General features: G+C 38.4%; 1 protein-coding gene across 2 annotated transcripts in view; it reads right to left on the bottom strand.

Moving 5' to 3' along the window:
- The window catches only part of CSMD1 (CUB and Sushi multiple domains 1), a 2,110,588-nt gene that overhangs the window by 437,450 nt on the left and 1,653,964 nt on the right, over window positions 1-19,174 (bottom strand). For both annotated transcript variants that reach the window (XM_017501161.1, XM_017501162.1), the window contains exons 19-21: window positions 17,530-17,646; window positions 15,112-15,327; window positions 7,750-7,938 (exon numbers count right to left, since the gene is read on the bottom strand). In XM_017501161.1, the coding sequence (XP_017356650.1) occupies window positions 7,750-7,938; window positions 15,112-15,327; window positions 17,530-17,646 (522 nt within the window). The remainder of the gene's footprint in view (window positions 1-7,749; window positions 7,939-15,111; window positions 15,328-17,529; window positions 17,647-19,174) is intronic.

Genomic DNA, 19,174 nt, shown 5'->3' with positions numbered 1-19,174 from the left:
CTTGTTAGCTAGAAAAATTATTTTGATACATACACATTAAATTATATATGGAAGTAATCAAATATATATTTAATATGTATTAAACATATTTCATATAATATATGCATGTATAATATACATACAATGTGCACTAATTTGTATTTTAGTGCCTACATTCCTCAAAGATTTTAAAGATGATTAACATATAATCACATTTTTAAAAATTTAAATTATGACTTTTACATATGTTCTCTGTTTTAGGCCACTATTTGTGTTTAAGACTATCCTATTCAACACAGGGTAGTTTTGTTGTTGCTTTTGTCACCCTTTTTCTTCTGATTTTATGTGAAAGTCAGTAAGAAAATATGTTATTTTAAACCTGCTTAGCCATTGTGCCTAGAGGGCCTAGTGCTTTGTGACTCCATTTGACACTGTAGCAGTGTTGGCATCTCCAAAGGCCTCCTGAGAAATGTGGGTGAGGAAGGAATGCCAGGACCCGGGCACAGTCTCAGGTGCCAGACAAATAGGTTTTTTGTTGTTGTTGTTGTTGTTTTTGACAGAGTCTCACTCTGTCGCCAGGCTGGAGTGCAGTGGCACGATCTCTACTCACTGCAACCTCCACCTCCTGGGTTCAAGCGATAACGCTACCTCAGCCTCCCGAGTTGCTGGGACTACAGGTGTGCACCACCACGCCAGGCTAATTTTTTTTTTTTTTTTTTTTTTTGTATTTTAGTAGAGATGGGGTTTCACCATGTTGGCCAGGATGATCTTGATCTCCCAACCTCATGATCCACCCGCCTTGGCCTCCCAAAGCTCTGGGATGACAGGCGTAAGCCACCACACCCGGCAAGAAATAGGGTGTTTTAATGACTCTATCGACATGACTGAAGCAGAGATCATGTGTAGGAACTATGGGAGGTGTCTGAACCAGGTTGGAGGGAATGTGTGGGCTTCCTTCAACCATGGCAAGAGGTCCCTAAAAGAGCTTGGAGCATGGACGTGTCCTGATAAAAGTATGTTTGGAAAAGAGGAAGGCACTAAAAGAAAACAGCTGAATAATCTTTAAGGCTCTAAACAAAAACACAGAAGGTGTAGATATTGTAAAGACTGACTTATAACACAAATTCTAAAATTTCAATACCAGAGGACTGTCTTTGAAGGTTCAAAGAAGTAATCGTAGGAAGAATAAGTTGTAATAACACCATACTTGGTGGGGTACAGCAATTTATGTAATTTTTATTTTGGTCTATATGTCACGTACACAGTGCATATTCTTATGAATATCACATTATTGGCCGGGCATGGTGACTTAGGCCTGTAATCCCAGCACTTTGGGAGGTTGAGGACAGATTACCTGAGGTCAGGAGTTTCATCCTGCTCACATAGTGAAACCCCATCTCTACTAAAAATACAAAAATTAGCCAGGTGTGGTGGCATACACCTGTTGTCCCAACTAATTGGAGACTGAGGCAGAAGAATTGCTTGAACCCAGGAGGCAGAGGTTGCAGTGAGCCAAAATCGTGCCATTGCACTGTAGCCTGGGCAAAAGAAAGAAACTCTGTCTCAAAAAAAAAAAAAAAAATTACATCATTAAATAAATACAATTCCATGGGGTATATACAAAAACTAAACCCATTTTACAGATGAGAAAACTGAGGCACAATAACACTAATTAGGTGCTCAAGATCACACAGATACGAGTGGCAGACTACCATCTGAACCCCAGGCAATCTTATCAGAAGGTACAGGAAGTGTCCCAAGTTTGTTAATACACAATATTGGTAATTACTTCTATTTGTAGATAATGAATGATCCATAAGGGCTACTTGCTTATGATTTCAATAACCTTGTGATTTCAAAGGACAGGAAAGTGGTGCTGCTGGGGAGGCAACTTTCTGAATGGGATAGGTTATCATTTTACAAATCGTCCTTCAAAGGAACATTGATAGAATGTTTGGAGGCATGTCTTATGACTTAATTTTGTTTTCAAAATAAATTAGAAGAATTCTTGTGAAAGTTTGTTATCTCCATTCCTATCTGCTAACACTGCCCCTGCTTCTCTGACTAAGATACCACCAAATAGCTCAAATATCACAAAACACTTCCTTTTCCTTATTTCCACAGCTGTGCAGGTGGACTCCTAGTATACAAAAATGGATACAACATGACATTCAAATGAAAGTATGGAAATGTTTCAAAGAACCTGAGAGAGATGCTGCAGACCCTGGGGCAGTATCCAGAGAACATAATTCAATAAGACATTGACATTCAACAAACAGCAAGTGCTCAGAAAATCACAATATTTAAGTGACCAAAATTTCAAAAATTATTTGAGCTTGATTTAAAACATTCATTGAAAATCACCATTAGCAGAGCAATTAAATGTTCCATTTTTTAAAAAGTGTTTTCAATGGCCTATTTAAGATGAATGAATACAATGTTTCTTAATACAAATCACTTTCTGTTTTATAAAAAAAGCTACTGAAATGGTAATTAAAATTGAATTGTCATTTAGACTTTTGCAATGGAAGGAAACTAATTAAAATTAAATTAACACAGAAGAAAGGAGTTAATTGATTTTTCAGTTAAATTTTCTGTACAAAGGCATCCACCTGTGAAACTTGCTGTCTCAGTCCACTTGGCCTGCTGTAAGGAAGTACCACAGAGAAGGTGGCCTCATCAACAGACACACATGGAGGCTAGGAAGCCCTGGTTCATAGCCATAACCAAATAGTCTGTATAAAGTAATGCATATTCAATATTAGGGATGGTCATTTTATTGGAGATACTAATAACTATTTGATTATAAAAAAGTGGGTAAAATATATAACCTCTCAATCTGCCTATTCAATGCAGTTAAATTGGATTCAAATTCTAGAGCTGAAACAACTGTCCACCTAAATAATGTTGAGCCTACACAGTTCCTCCAGTTAACAGAGATGTGGAAATCAAGGTGTATGGCTGTGGTTAGTAAAACCAGGAAATCGCTGTGGGGCTTTTGCGGGCATTCTGAAATTGCGAAAACTATTAATATGCAGATCTCTATGTTTTAGAAGCTTTATTTAAAAAGCACAGAAATAGAAAACAGCTCAAGTAAGAAACAGAGGCACAAAAAACTACCTTTCTCCTTTAAACCAAGTTCATTGTGATCTACACAACAAATAAGTAAATCTTGCCCATAAGAGACGTCTATAAAAATCAAAACACGCAATCCCATATTTACTCACAAAGAATATCTAAGGATTTCACAGAATGGTACTATTTTTCACCTATTCATTAATTTTTAAAACTTTATTTTTACAATTTAATGTCATTATTGGATTAGCTCTTAAGAAGCAACAGAAGCTAACATTTTAGTTTAGAGCATTGTTTCAAGCTTTTAAACCCCAAATTAAAGAACTACAAAGAAATTATACATATGTGTTAATTATTATATATAATAATTATATATGTATCGTTTAGTGTTAAACTAAATATAAATTAAAATATAGGCAAGATATTTTGTTTTACCATGCCTACTGTAAATAACTTGTAATCCATTAAACAATTGAGCCTTCATTAAACAAATGAAAAACAATTTTTTCATTTCGCCCAGTGACTTTCTACTTTGTCAAGCAAATAGAGTTAATACAGTTAATCAATAAGAGGATACATCTCACTTTCATTCATTTAAAAAAAACTTCTCTCACTAGATAGGTATTTAGGGTTTGTGCTGATGTATACAGCACTTTAATGCCCTGTCTGAGAAAAGTTTTTGATCAGATAATTCTGAAATGTCATAGATGCAATATTAGGTTACAGAATTGTAGCAAACATTTACCTCCATCATATCTGCTCTCTAACTCTGCTCCTGCTATTTTGAACAAAATGTGACAAAATATCACAAAACATCACAAAATAGTCACTTTTTGTTATTATTCAACAGCTGTGCAGATGCAATTGTAAATGTACTAAGACAATCACGGCTGCTCTGGCCACAATGACTGCTCAGGAACAGGCATGGGCCTCTATGTGGGCTCATGAGAGGAAGCCCAGGACTTACACACAAGCGATCTTGGCACAGCTGTTTCCATGGGGCAGCAGGATGTGGGGCTACAGCACTGCAAGTGATAATATGAGATCAGGAAGCCACCCAGTGCTTTATTCAGGTTGACAAAACCGAGAGATGCTGAGACCTCAGGTTCTTGATGACAAGGTTGAACCCTTGATCAAACTTCACCTGAAGCTGTCCCTATGTATGGACTTTATATCACCTTAGTAATAAACTTTCATTTTGACTTAAGCCAATGTGGGTAACTTTTTCTCTAACTTCTAAGTGAAAATTTTCCTAAATAATATATGTATAATACAGATGAACAACAGGTGCCAGAAGAGAAGGTTTGAGCATTTCTAATGAGGTTGCATACCCAAGGTATATATGATATTATTTCTATCATCCAAAATACATAATCAGGTTGAAAAAACACAAATAAAAAAGGTTCCATCTCTTTCATTTAAGAATGACTTGATAAAGAGGACAATAGTTCTCAGCTCAGATGCTCATTAGAAATTCCATGTAAGGTCATACATTTATTAGGAAGGCTAAGACAGTATGCTTCTGACTCAGCCGACATTCCTTAGGTGACACCTGCAACCTTTGGTATGGATTTGCCTCTTTCTGCCACAGGCAAATCATTTTTATTTCTATAATTTTAGAGAAAGGAACATGAAGTATGGATGAATCAAATTTTTGAGATCAAAAGAGAAGCTTCTGAGGAAAGTAACTTTCCTTTTTTGGATACACAGAACTAGATCTTAGGGATGGGGCAGCCCACTGTAAAGGAGCTGTCAGTCTGAGGAGGGAGGCAAAGAGATGATGTCAACTTGAGTGAGTCCAGCAGCTGCCAGGGAGGGAGGCTCGCCCTGCAACCTGGGGGCAAGCGGGTAGAGAAAGGGCACACTGCAGGGGAGCTGGAAACAGAGAGCGCCAGCCTGAGAGGAGAGCGGGGTAGTTGATCCTAAAGGAGGGAGCAGCCTGCAGATTACATTAGACACAACTCATGCCTCTAATCTCAGCACTTTGGGAGGCAGAGGCAGGCGCATCGCTTGAGGTCAGGAGTTCGAGACCAGCCTGGCCAACATGTGAAACCCCATCTCTACTAAAAATACACACACACAAAAATTTAGCTGGGCATGATGGCAGGTACCTGTAATCCCAGTGACTTGGGAGGCTGAGGTGGGAGAATTGCTTGAACTCAGGAGGTGGAGGCTGCAGTGAGCCAAGCTCACGCCACTGAACTCTAGCCTGGGTAACAGAGTGAGACTCCATCTTAAAAAAACAGAACAAAATGAAACAAACAAACAAAAAACCTAATGGCAAATTGGCAAATACTACAATCACTTTTGCACCAACCTTATAGAAAGAGCACTGGTGCTCTGGGGGCCTGAGAGGGCTCCATCTGTCACCACGAGGATGCTGGCTGAGCACTGAGGCCACTCTGAAGAGCCAGTGAACAAGGGACTCTGAGCCAAGACAGTGTGGAGGAACAGTGATCTGAATAGCAGGGGAAGCAATGACCAGGCTGTTACAGCAGGAAAATCGATGGGGTTTTTGCTTTGGAGAGAGCATTCTGGGAGCTATAGCCCCTGGGGCTGGTGGGATCTGGGGAGTCCAGGGAACCATCAGAGGGAAGGGGGTTCCTGGAAGGAGCTGGGGCTTGGAGGGCAGGGAGGAGGATCCTGACCTGAGAACTTGGCAGTGGGCGTAATCTTTCAGAACTCGGAGGTAAGCAGGTGTGGGGAATGAGAGAGAAAGAAATGAAGACAGCACCCAAGTGCACCAGAAGAGCTGGAAGAAAAATCACGAGACCGCAGGCAAAATGCAAAAGGCTAAATACAAAAAAGGCCTGTCCCAGGCCCTCTGCTTCCCTGTCCAGTGCTGTGGTTAAAGGCTGAGTTGCATGCTCCCTGGGTTCAAGTCTTCCTAGCTCTGTGTTTTTGGTCAAAGTTCGCAGAATCTTTTTGCCTTAATATTTTCATCTATAAAAGGGAACTGTCAATCATAGCGTTTACTTCATAGAGATGTCATGGGACTAAATATGTCATTACATGGAAGGAGCCTAGAGCAGTGCCTGGTCTACCATAAAGTGCTTGGTAAAGATTAACTATTCTTCCAACTCTAGTTACTGATTATGTTATATTTTACACCACAGAGTAAAAACCTGAATGACAAGGAAAACAGCTTAAAGATAATGAACCTAGATGAAATACAAAAACATTTAATGGGTCTTTTCATTATAATTAGTAGACTACTTACTGTTACATATCTAGATATTGCTTTCATTTCACTGAATTAGGGGTTTGTCCAGATTTCAAATGATTTCAATTAGGAGTCTCTAGAGTAGACTCTAGCCAACTCTGGGAACTACTAAGATCATCTGCAAAATACGATATCTTGTTTTCTTGAGATAATAGTCAAAATTTGCATTCTATTCTCAAATAAATATTACAACCATAAGAAGTAAAAACCACTATTTTTTTTATGAGAAAAACAGATTGTAAAAATGTATAGACACATGTTTTGGGACACAGATGATTTGATTCATGTTTATTTATTTATTTGTATTAATGAAATTCTGACTATGTGTCTCTGGCTCATTAAAATCTAAAATGACAGCTTTATTGTTTGAGGTACATGATATTCCTAAGCAACACCAAAAACTAAAGAGATTCTGCACCATGGTAAAATAAAACAAGTTATACTAAGTGAACATGTTTGTGTTTTATATGGATTATTAAATTTTATTTTCAGACCTCCCCCACCTGCCTCTGTTTCGTTAACTGCTTAAATTAGGGTGGTTCGTATTTTGGACTCTCCATGGACTCAGAAGGCTCAGTGTTAAGGAGAACCATGGTTAATCTCGTATCTCTCTTTTTTCTTCACAATGACATTAGTCAGTTTTTTGTAACTTCAAGAAACAATCTGTAAGACCCAGCATCTGCTGAGCAACATGGCTGGATGGTAGGAACTAGGCCTCGTCTGGGTGGCTAACTACAAGAGCTCTGGCTGTGTGGGCAGCACATGCTCTTTGAGCTACGACAGCAGTTGTGATTCTCCTTTGCTAAACTTCTCAGAGTGGCACAGTTCCCAGACGGCCAATAAACGTTACCCCCTGCATCAGCAAGCCAATTCCTGCATGTAACCCTAGTACCTCATTTCAAAGTAATGAAATAAAAATTCATGTTACTCTTTGGAATTATCTCTTGGATTCCTCCAGAACACACTGAAAAAGCAAATTCAGCCTTCAAGTGCCCATCATGCTCACCTAGCAGGAGTGTGCAACCATCATCCAATCAAAGTACACAACTAACAACAAAAACAGAATTGCCATCATCGTTATACCAAGGATGCTTGCTGTTTTCCATCAATATAATTGTCAGAGGTTGTGCTATTATAGCTTGGCTTCTATCTTTCATTTTTTTCTTTTGCTCCAGATTTTCTCTCTCTACATACATTTTTCCCTTCACCAATATGCTTGACACATGCTTTGGTTTCACTATTCTTCAATCATAAAATTTCAGAGCTGAAAGGGACTTACATTATATATGACATAATTCAAGCCCAGAGTAGTTAGGAAGCTCCCTTCTCCCCTGACTTGCAGAGTGGGGCCCACACTCTCACCCTCTCCTTCCTTGTCAACCCCCCCCGATCCACCCGACCACCCTAGGCTTCTTGTCTGGGCTATGCCCTGCCCCCATGGATGAATGAAATGAAAGCGTGTGACCACCTACCCACACACCTTGGCAGAGGTGCACTCCACACACGGCGGCCCCCACCCAGGCAGGTAAGCTTGGTTGCACCTTCTAAGCGATATCCTGGGAAGCACGAAAATGTCAGAGAGTCTCCCACACCAAAGTGAAAACCAATTCTTCGGCTGAAGGCAGGGACTCCAGGATCATCACACGGTTCCAAGTCATATTCTGAGGCATGCAGAGACAGAGTAAATGCATGAGGATTTGGGTAAATACATAAAGATTACATAACAAGAATAAAAAGGTGCTATTACTAAAAAACAAACCTACACATATATTTTATACAAACACTGTTATAACTGTTATATGCATTTTTTTCTTGTACTATGAACTGTGTATAACAAATGACATGGGGTTTAGTATTTTTTTTTTAAGAATGGACATATAAGAATGATAGTTAATAGAGGCGGGGAAGGGGGTATATGAGGGGAAAGATGAAGCAATGTTGGTAAATGGATATAAGGATACAATTAGAAGAAAAATGTTCTAATATTTGATAGCAGGGGAGGGTGACTGTAGTGAGCAATAATATAGTGTACATTTCCAAAGAGCTTGAGGGCAAGATATGAAATGTTCCCAATACAAAGAAATAATAAATGTTTGAAGTGATGGGTACCTTGAATGTCTTGACATGTTTGTCACACATTCTACTCATGTATCAAAATATCACATGTACCCTATAAATGTGTACAATTACTATGTAACTAGAAGACAAATAGACAAATAGCATATTAAAATGAAATGATTCACTTCAAAGCTGTCACTATGAGAGTGTGGAATTATTTACTGATATTTCTAATTGCTTAAATCAGTTACTGTATCCCTCCCAAAGGTGCTTTTTGATGACCAAGGCATGAAGTATAACATAAAAGCAAAGGCACAGGGTCGTGTTTGTGGAAAGCTTTTCAAAGCCTATCTCACCTCTAGAATACACCTCAATGAGTAACAGTGGACTTTTCCTCTGTTTATTTTCAATCTGCAAACCATGCCAGATTGAAATGTAGGAGACAAGATTTTTATACTAGAAATTACTATAAACCATTCAAGAGGAAAGTGCTAAATATAAATTTAAAAAGAAATGTCTGACATTTTGCTGCATTTTAGGAGTAAGTATTCAAAACGTCAGCACTGATAGCTCACTTCTGTTTTGCCGTATTCTCTATATCCAACACTTTCTGCTCTCTGTAGTACATACATGCAATTGAGCTCTGGCTGTCACTGGCTTCTTGGTCCATTATCAAGTCCCTGTTTTCTCAGTGGGAAGTAAGAAAGTGTGGACCAGTGCCTATTCGTATGGTTTCCTCCTCCTTGCAGCTTCCCCAGTCTGGAATGCCTAGTTAAGTCAAATAGTATCAAACAGCCAGCCAGCCAACTAGAGAAATATCCTTAGGCATTGGAATAGTAAGAAGAGCTTTAGAGAGAATACTGAAAGGTATTCAACTAAAAGATGCACATTACTGCAAATAATCGGGACATCGAAGATCACTTTCAGTTTACCATGGGGAAGAAACATTTAGAAAACTATTCTAATCTTTCAAAAAAATTACTTCTACTTTTTTTCAACATCATCTTTAGAGTTCTCCTAAATTTTAGGTTCAATATTCTCACTGAACATATAAAGTCAAACTCATCCTTTTGCTCTCAATACCCCTTAAATCTGATCTTTTTTTTTTTTTTTTTTTTTTTTTTTTTTTTTCTATCTGCTGAATTCGTCATTGATAGATATCTCTTACCCACACTTTTATAAAAACTTCATTATGGAACTCTGTACCTAAAGACTTCCTTCATCTCACTTAGCTTACTGGTAAACCTCTGAGGTGCATACTTTCTGAATTACCTCTGTTCTGCTCTAAATTTAGATAAGTAATCTACTCTGAGTCTCTAATATATTCAAATTAATTTTTATAAACTTGAGATATGCTTATTAATTTGACTTATGTACAGTATGACTCAGAAAGAAAATAATGTAAACAATGTCATTTAACCGAACTCAACAACCATTAATTGACAACCTATCATTTGTTATTTTAGTTTTTAGAAAATACTAAAATAAAGATGTCACCATCCAGAGAATGTTATCTCACACCTTGCTGCTATCATGCTCTTTCTAAGGATATACTGTGTGCACTCAATTCAAACCATATATTTCTTGTCATTTCTTTAAAAAATTGAAAATTCTTGCCAAACAGAATAATTTGATATTAGTATATGCTATACCTATTATCTTATATAAAGAAACACCATGATCTTGTGGTTCTTTGCTTTGTGTATATTTTTACTCCACAGTTTATACAATTTCTTCTGAAAGGTGCTTACAAAGACAGAAGGCCTGAAGCGATACCATGAGGTTAGAAGATGTGTATGAGTTGTATCCATCTCAATTAGGCTTTGTAAGTATTCTCTTATATTAACTGTCACATGATTATTATTATGCAAAGTACATTTGCACTGAGTACATTTCAATCTTCACTGAACACAAGAAAAGTGTATTCCCCTCAAAATTCCATCCTCTCACCAACTCAAAGATTTTGTTCTCAGAGTTTATGCTCTTTCTTTTCCTTCATCAATTCTCCTGACTTATTTCCATTAAGATAAAAATCTGTGTTACAGGGTCAATCTTAAGAATGAGGTAAACAACCAAACCAACCAATGAAACCAATCTCTGGACTTCACAGTCAGCGCAGCCACCACACAACCTCTCTGGTTATCTTTAGCACAAACTTTTCAAAGTGTTGGGTGTACCTTCTATTTTCCCATCTTCCCTTCCAAGACTCTCTTCATCTCATCTATTCAGGTTTCCTTCATAGCCTTCCACTCAAATAGATCTTACCAAAGCCACTGTGACCTCCAGATACAACAAACCAATGGTCAATTCTTAGTCGCCATCTTACTAAGTAGGTTTTAAAACAGCTGAATCCTCTCTCTTCTTTCTTAAAAGGGTTTCCTTTCTTTGCTTGTGGGATGCCACTCTCTTTCTAACTCACTGACCCCAACTTCTCAATTGGCTGATTCATATCTTCTGCTGTTCCATGCATTGAAATTAATGCTGTATTCTGATGACTTTCCTGTATTTCTTTTTCTATAATATGATACTGTTATGTGAACTGAACACTCTCGTCAATCACTCTTGAATACATCCTTTAATATCCCAAGATAAAAAGCCTGTATTTTCTTCCCAAAACTGCTTTACTCCCAGTGTTTTTCAAGTAAAACACAGCATCCTCATTCATGCAGGCTGATAACCTTGACCCCACTCTCTATTTTATACCACACCTTCACTTCCTGCCAATCAAGTCAGCTCTACCCTAGCATCCTTCCTGTAGTCTGAGCTTCCATCAGGCATCTCCTTCTGACGTTATTATATAACATGTTCTTGTTGAGACTCACTCATTATCCTTCAAGTAAACACTGAAAAAAGATCAGATCATGAAGCTCTTCCTATCCATCCAATGGCTTCATGCAACATTCACAATTAACATCCAAGTTACTTATGTTGTCTGCCCTCCATAACTAACTTTACATCCTTCCACTTTCCCCTCAGTTATGGGGGTCTGGCTGCAGTGTCCTTCTTGTTTATCCTAACTTCATGGTCCAGTCCTCCTGTTGTACCTCATTTTTCTGAGAGTCCACCCAAATTAGCAGGCCTGCCCATTTTCTGCTTCACAATCAAGTCCCACCCTGTTGGAGACCTGCCTTGGCAATTAAAGAATGAATACACTCTCCTCCATCTCAGGTACTCACAACTCAACAACAAAAACAGTAACTTCATTTGAAAATTCATGGTACCATCGAAGGAGACAAATACAGAAAAGTAATTTTGGGAAATAAACAACTTTGGTATAAAAATGCTGTTATAAAACGTTTTTCTCCTATGTCATATAGAAGAAAAAAAAATCTGCTTAGAAAAAAGAAGAAAGGCTGCATGTCAGAGACACCCTCTGACCTGCACAGGAGGAGTTTTGCCTGGTAAAAGATACAGAAAAGGCTTTTTCATGAAGAAAAAACCACATATGTAAAGGCACAAAAATGTCCAAGTTTTAACCTTTTGAAGAGAATGACTGAGAAATGACGTTAATTCACTAGAAGTTAGCACTCAAGAAGTAGACACATTGTAGGAGGGGGAAGGAAGTGTGGAGTGCCCAGCATATACAGTTAGCAACTAGTAGTAGACAGCGTTATGTAGAACATGGAGTGCACAGATTTATCTAAGCGTACAGGAATATGGAGCTCTTTTTCTACAATATTACCATTAACATCTGCAGAAATACTGACTAGGAAACACAATCAGAAAATACTGCTTTAATAAAGCCTTCTGAGAAAGGCAGAAATAAAGTCGACTAACAGGAAAGAAGGCAGACATAAAAGCATATGCATGTCATTTGTGACAAGCAAAAAAGTCTCTGAATGGGTAAATGCTTCATTTGTATAATAAAGATGCTACTTATTTGTATACTTAAAAAATAAACTCCATGGTATCCATGTCACTGGCAATCATTTGCTGCCAGTTTTAAAGCAAAAATCGTTCCAAATGAAATTACTCCTCTAACATACCTGGAGAACTTGTTTACTTTAATGTCAACTTTTCGATCAACAAAAAGTATTGTCTTCTGTTTTTAAAAAGACTTTCTGTTTGTGTGCAATTGTCTAGATGAAACTGATTTCTTCTGCAAGCTTTATGTATTATTTTATATTGGTTATGCTGAATTGAATTGTTCTAAATGTTTACAGACTGTTACCACTTTAAATACCCATGAAAGAGTATTTTGTTGTTGTTGGCTTGCTTGTCTGTGTAAGCAGTTTATAATGAGTGTCAGCTGTATAGTTACATTCTGACTTTTGGTTATATGTATGGTCTGAGCATGTTACACAAAATCCATGTGCTGGAAGTTTGATTCCCTTTTGGGGGAGCCTGTTTATGTCAGGAGGGATTCACCCTCATTAATGGATTAAAGCCATTATAAAAGGACTTCTGGTCTTCTACCTCACAGGAATATGGTGATCCTCCTCTTTTGAACCTATACCCTCTGCCATGTGATGAAACAGCAAGACGACTCACCCCAGACATAAGCACCTTGATCTTGGACTTTCCAGCCTCCAGGACTGAGAAAAAAATTGCTATTATTTACAAATTACCTAGTCTCAGGTATTCTGTTAAGGCAAGCAGTACAAACAGACTAATACAGTAGTCATCAAAGACTTATTGTCAGCCCTGTGCTGAGGGCATCAGAATAAGAAACTGATGTAGTAAAATGAAAAGAATTTACATAGACTCCTGAGAAACACCTGCAGAAGTGAACAACAGACTTGTATCACTGCCATTTTCTTTTTTTGGAGAAGTCTATTTAAATTCATTTTGGATCATGATGAAAGTAAAGACAGAGGGTAGTGATATTCTCATAGTGATACTAATTGAGATACACCAGGGGAGAATGCACAGAGAGAGGGATTTAGGAATTAGTGTTGGGAAAAATGAAGTCTTTGATATATAACGTGGCAAGTTTCTTGATTACTGCTGATTACACCAAATTTCCAAGAAATCAAGTGGTCTTTGACAGTCCTGAAAGCTTCACTCGAGCAGCGAAATACCAAGAAAAATCAACAAAGTCAGATTAAGATAAATCGCAACTAGATGGAATTAGAGGAAGCATAAAATAGTTCAGAGCATCTTAAAATCCCCAAGAAATATTTTCTTTGAAGACAACATTTTATTCTGCATAATGTTAATCATCATGCAGTAGTAAGTAATTAAGAAGTTCTTATTACAATTGACTCTTAAAAAACGTGTGTTTGAACTACTTGAGTCCATTTATACATAAATTGTTTTCGATAAATACATCGGCAATTGTTTGGATATTTGCGGTAACCTAACAACACATGCAGGTAAACTATGTCATCAAGAAATATCTTAAAAATTAGTAAAATGTTAGGTATATCATGAAAGCACAAAATATATGTAGATACTAGTTTATTTATGTGTTAACTGTTTATGTCATTGTAAGGCTTTTGGTCAACAATAGGCTATTAGTACTTAAGTTTTGGGGGCCTCAAAAGTTATACTCAGATTTTCCACTGCACAGGAGGTGACGCCATAACCCATGTACTATTCAATACACCCCAAGAACAGGTGACCCTGAATAATACAGTGGTTAGGGGTGTCAACCCTCGCACAGTCAAAAACCATCTTACTTATGAGTAAGTCATCTTACTTATGAGTAAGATATAGCAGTAGAGCTGTTTTTATATGAACGTGGGGCAAGCCAACTTTCTACCAAGATTTTTGCTTTCAGTTTGGGAGAGAAGATAAATACTCAAATACTGCAACACATCATCTCATAAGTGACCTCAAAAGTTATTAAGGAATTTATGGGATCTCAAAAGTAGAAGAAATCACATGTGACTGTCATACCCAGGGACCACCTTATGGAAACGACGTTGGATCTGGGCTATGAGGAGTAACGAAGGAAAACACTCTTCGTCCAAAACATCATGTGCGCAAATGCAAGTCAATGTGACTGCTTCCATCCACAGGCAGCTGTGGTGAAGCAGGGCCCTTTCCGTTGGTGGAGGGTGGGGGCATGTTATTAATGAGGATCTTGCAGAGGTTCTCAGTGTGACTGAGCATCATTTGTTTATGCAACCAACTTTCTCTCTCACATATTTGGCCAGCTTTTAAGTGGGGGTAATTTTTTCTTATCTGTCAAAATAATTAGCATTTGTGTCATAGAAATACACAAATTAAACAATCTAAGCCATATGAATAATTTCTGCTGTAACATAAACCTTATGCAAATATGATCTATATATTATCATTACAAATAAAGATGTTACCTAACTTAGAGTATCTTTTGTCACTGTGTATGAATATATTAAGCTACAAGCTCATCCATGACTGTGTGTATTCACATGCTTCCTTCATCCTAGAGGTGGCTATCAATGCAAATATTGGCACCTACTAGAGGGTAGAAATCATTGCAACCGGGTGACAACTGACACTGAGGACACCTCCCAGTGAGAAAACTTTCCTCAGAGATTTTCTAGAGCTGGTGAAGATAATCGAGCAGGAAGGGCTTTGCAGAAGATAGTGACATTTACACATTTTTCAAAGATGAGCATTCACAAATTGCATAACACAAAGTGGCATTTTCTGGACGCCATATAACTGTGTTTGCACCCTGCCTCATGGAGGCTCAGCTTCCTGCACCCCACTGGTTGGAAACATGCCTGTAGTCACACATGCACAAACACTCAAGTACACATTACACACTCACACTCTTACTCACATTCCCACTAAGAGAAATGGCAGTATTGTTGCCAGAGAGAGAGCAAAGAAGACCAACATACCTGAAAATGTGATATTGAAGCCCTCATAGGAAATGGAGAAGTCTGATATAAACCGAAGCTGGGCGGTGAAGTTTCCAAACAAGCCTGCCTTGATCGTATGAGGCAACACCGACCCCGTGAGCCTGGCAACTGGCTCGGAAAAACTCCCATCTTCTGTGATCAGTAAATAGTCATGGGAACTCTCAAGGTGAAAAGTGTGAAAGATCATCTGAACTCCTGAGAATGGAAGGAGAGATCGAGAGAGAGAGAGGTGGGAGAGATGGGGACAGAGAAGAGATGCAGAGAGAGAGAGAGACACAGAGATGTTAGAAGTAACATTGTTGAAAAATTTTTTCTGGACTTAGACACATCAAAGTATTGAATCTAAATATTAACATACTATCTTAATATGTAAATCTAACTTTGAAGTTGAAGAGGAAAATGGGTAGAAAGAGGATGGCTTTAGGAATAAAAGAAAGCAGAGGGGATAAACAGTGAAAATAAATACTTAGGTGCATATAAGTACAGATATGATGTAAATATGAAGATATGATGTGGATATGAATATTGAGGTAGATACGGAGATTATAGATGTAGCTATATATAGATACCTATAATACAGATGTAGATACAAATATTTAAGAAAAATAGGTCAAAATGTTTACAATGGGTTTCATTCAAAAATTGTCAGTAGGTCCTTAGGGATAGTATTTATCCCAGAGGGACAAAAGACCAGACAATTTTTCAATTTACACTAAACAAGTATCCTTCAGAAAATCTCAGTTGGGGCAGGAACAGTGGCTCACACCTGTAACCCCAGCACTTTCAGAGGCTAAGGCAGAGGGATCACGAGGTGAGGAGTTCGTGACCAGCCTGGCAAACACAGTGAAAGCCTGTCTCTACTAAAAATAGAAAAATCAGCTGGGTGTGGTGGCAGGTGCCTGCAATCCCAGCTACAATGGAGGCTGAGGCAAGAGAATCGTTTGAACTTGGGAGGCAGAGGATGCAGTGAGCCAAGATCACGCCATCACAATCAATCATGGGCAACAGGGCAAGACAGTATCTCCAAAAAAAAAAAAAAAAAAAAAAAAAAAAAAAAAAAAAAAAAAAAAAAAAAAAAAAAGAAAAGAAAAAAAGAAAGTCTTAGTTGGAAGTTGGCATAACTGAGGAAAAACTTCCTTGAAAATGTAGTTTCAGACACCCCTAATGCATATTACTTTATAGAAACCAGAACCACAAAGTCTTATTTCTGGATTTCTATAGTGAATAAAATTAACTGTGAATAGATAATTTCTAATAAACATGTGTATTCTGATGATGATAAAACTTTGGTCACTCATAATCTGTGTCTTCTTTATGCTTAATTTCCTTCAGGGCAAGCTATTCTGTCGTGTCCTTCATGGTTGCACAGTGCCACACAACATATTTAATAAAATAGGCCCATTTAATATTGTTGGGTTCACATCTATGTGAAAAGACAAAGTCTACATAATACTTATGTGATTGAAATTCCAAACAGACTCTTCTTTATTTTATTTTTTGAGACAGAGTCTCACTCTATCTCCCAGGCTGAGTGCAGTGACGCAATCTCAGCTTACTGCAACTTCTGCCTCCTGGGTTCAAGCGATTCTCCTGCCTCAGCCCCGAGTAGCTGGAATTAACAGGTGTGCGCCACAATGCCTGGCCAATTTTTTGTATTTTTAATAGAGACAGGGTTTCACCGTATTGGCCGGTCTGGTCTGGAACTCCTGAGCTCAGGTGATATGCCTGCCTCGGCCTCCCAAAGTGCTGGAATTACAGGCATAAGCCCCTGTATCCAACCCCAAACAGACTTAAAAAAATGACAAGTTTAGTTACAGAAAAAAGATTCAGGTTACAATCCTAAACTCAGTGTTTATAATCTACATTTCCTGCACAAAATGTAAAAAGTCCTGGTCTTCACTATATTTATCTATAAAATGACGATAAAAATATTTATTCTATGAGACATCCCTAGATTGTATGAAGATAAATTATTTATTATGTGAGACGATACCAGATAAACATAAAACACAAAGAAAGCACAAAAATTGTCTAAGATTTATCATGGAAATTAGAAGTCAGACAATTGCTTATTTCTCCTTATTTAATCAACAGTCATATTTTATTTAATAGATGCCTGTATTCCTTACCACGATACCTACTTTCAAGCTTATATTCACATGCACACATTCAGGCTATCTGATAAATGGAGAGCAAAATGAGGAACTAGTTTTTATTGTACGGCTGAAAGAACATTTGTCTTCCAAAATCTTGTTAAATAATAAGTTAAAATTTTGAACGATGCATGAGAAAATTAGCTATCTCACTTTTTTATACTGAAGTGTGTTTTTTGTTTTGTTCTCATGTTTCTGTCTCGTTTATCCATCTGTATATTTGAGACCTATGACAAGTTCTTACCTTTTCCATGAGATACTTCAATGGTCCACGTGCAGTTGAGAGAGTTTGGGTAAAAATCTGGAAATCCAGGAGAAAGGACTGTTCCACTCTTTCCATGGATGTAGCCTCCACACAGGGCTTTAAATAATAAAGAGAGATGATTGTGACACTCAAGTTTCACAATGAGAGCCAGAACAAAATACTGGTTAAATGGCAGGGAATTTTCACAAGGAAAGATCTAATGTCATATCCAAGAAAAAAACAAGCAAAACCTGAGCTTTATTTTACTTGCAAATATAATATGCCGGTATATATGCAGGCATTCTACCACTACAAAACCTTGGAAACCTAACGAAGAATAAGGCACAGCAGGAGAGCTGGAACCTGCATTAACAAGCCAGCAAAACTGCAAACAGTGCACTCCCGAGAGCTGCTGATCTTTCTTCAAATCCCCTCAACAAATCATGCCATGTTCAAACACTCATTTCAGACATTCATTGTGAAACAAAGGAAAATAAAGTTACATGCAATCATTTCAATGGGAAAGTAGCAACAATTAGAGTGTCAGCAAAATATGGAAGCTTAAGCGCTCAACTCTGATGACAGAGAGTGATGAGGTCAAATGCTGGCTCAGCCACTCACTAGCTCCGTGATCTCTAGTAAGTCTCTCAATCTTTTACATTTCTCCTATCTTGAAAATAGAAATCATGACAAAACCCATCTCATGCACAGGTGCTTGCAATGACTGCCACCACAGAACACAGTTTACAGTGTGTAACAGATACTAAATGATTCAAATGGTACCTACTGGTAGATACTGATCGAAACACTAACTACTGAGAGTTCCTAAGAGGAATTCAATTCTTAAGATTTCAATAATGTAACACTTCGAATAGACTCTATATGCCCTAATTTTACAAACATCAAGAGGAGAACAGTGACATGATCCCACCAACGTTCTTTTATTTCATATCTGAAGACCTCTCAAGCTATCCCATGAATGGAAGCACTGAACTGAAAAAGAATGAAAGGAAACAGAGTCACCAGAGCCAGGGGACAGTGGCAGGAAAGGCAACTGCCATTCATGTTCTGCAACCAGCCATGTGTCTGGAGAGTCGCCAAGTGCTCTGGGCCTCGGCCTTCTCCTGGAACCTCTCCACCTGCAGTTGTGAGGCCCGTGGATGTCACCAGCTCAGACCTCGGGACCAGGCTGCCCACCCTTACTGCAGTGCCTCCACTGTGATGGTGAAGGTTATGTGCCAGTGTGACTGGTCTAAGGGCTGCCCAGATAGCTGGTAAGAGACTGGGCTTGTCCATGAGGGCACTGCCCCGAGAGATTAGTGTTTGAATCGGTGGACTGAAGATTTGCCTTCACTAGTGTGAACTGGCATCATTCAATTTGCCAAGGGCTTGAACCAAATACAAAGGCAGAGAAAAGGCCGGGCACGGAGGCTCACACCTGTAATCTCAGCACTTTGGGAGGCTGAGACAGGTGGATGACCTGAGGTCAGGAGGTTAAGACCAGCCTGGCCAACATGGCAAAACCCCTTCTCTCCTGAAAATACAAAAAATTAGCCAGGCGTGGTGGCAGGCGCCTGTAATTCTAGCTACTCGGGAGGCTGAGTCAGGAGAATCGCTTGAACCAGGGAGGCAGAGGTTGCAGTAA

Source organism: Cebus imitator, unplaced genomic scaffold (assembly GCF_001604975.1).
Source record: "Cebus imitator isolate Cc_AM_T3 unplaced genomic scaffold, Cebus_imitator-1.0 Scaffold279, whole genome shotgun sequence".
Taxonomy (NCBI): domain Eukaryota; kingdom Metazoa; phylum Chordata; class Mammalia; order Primates; family Cebidae; genus Cebus; species Cebus imitator.
Note: the sequence above shows the minus strand (reverse complement) of the source record. Positions and strands in the feature narration are given on the sequence as shown.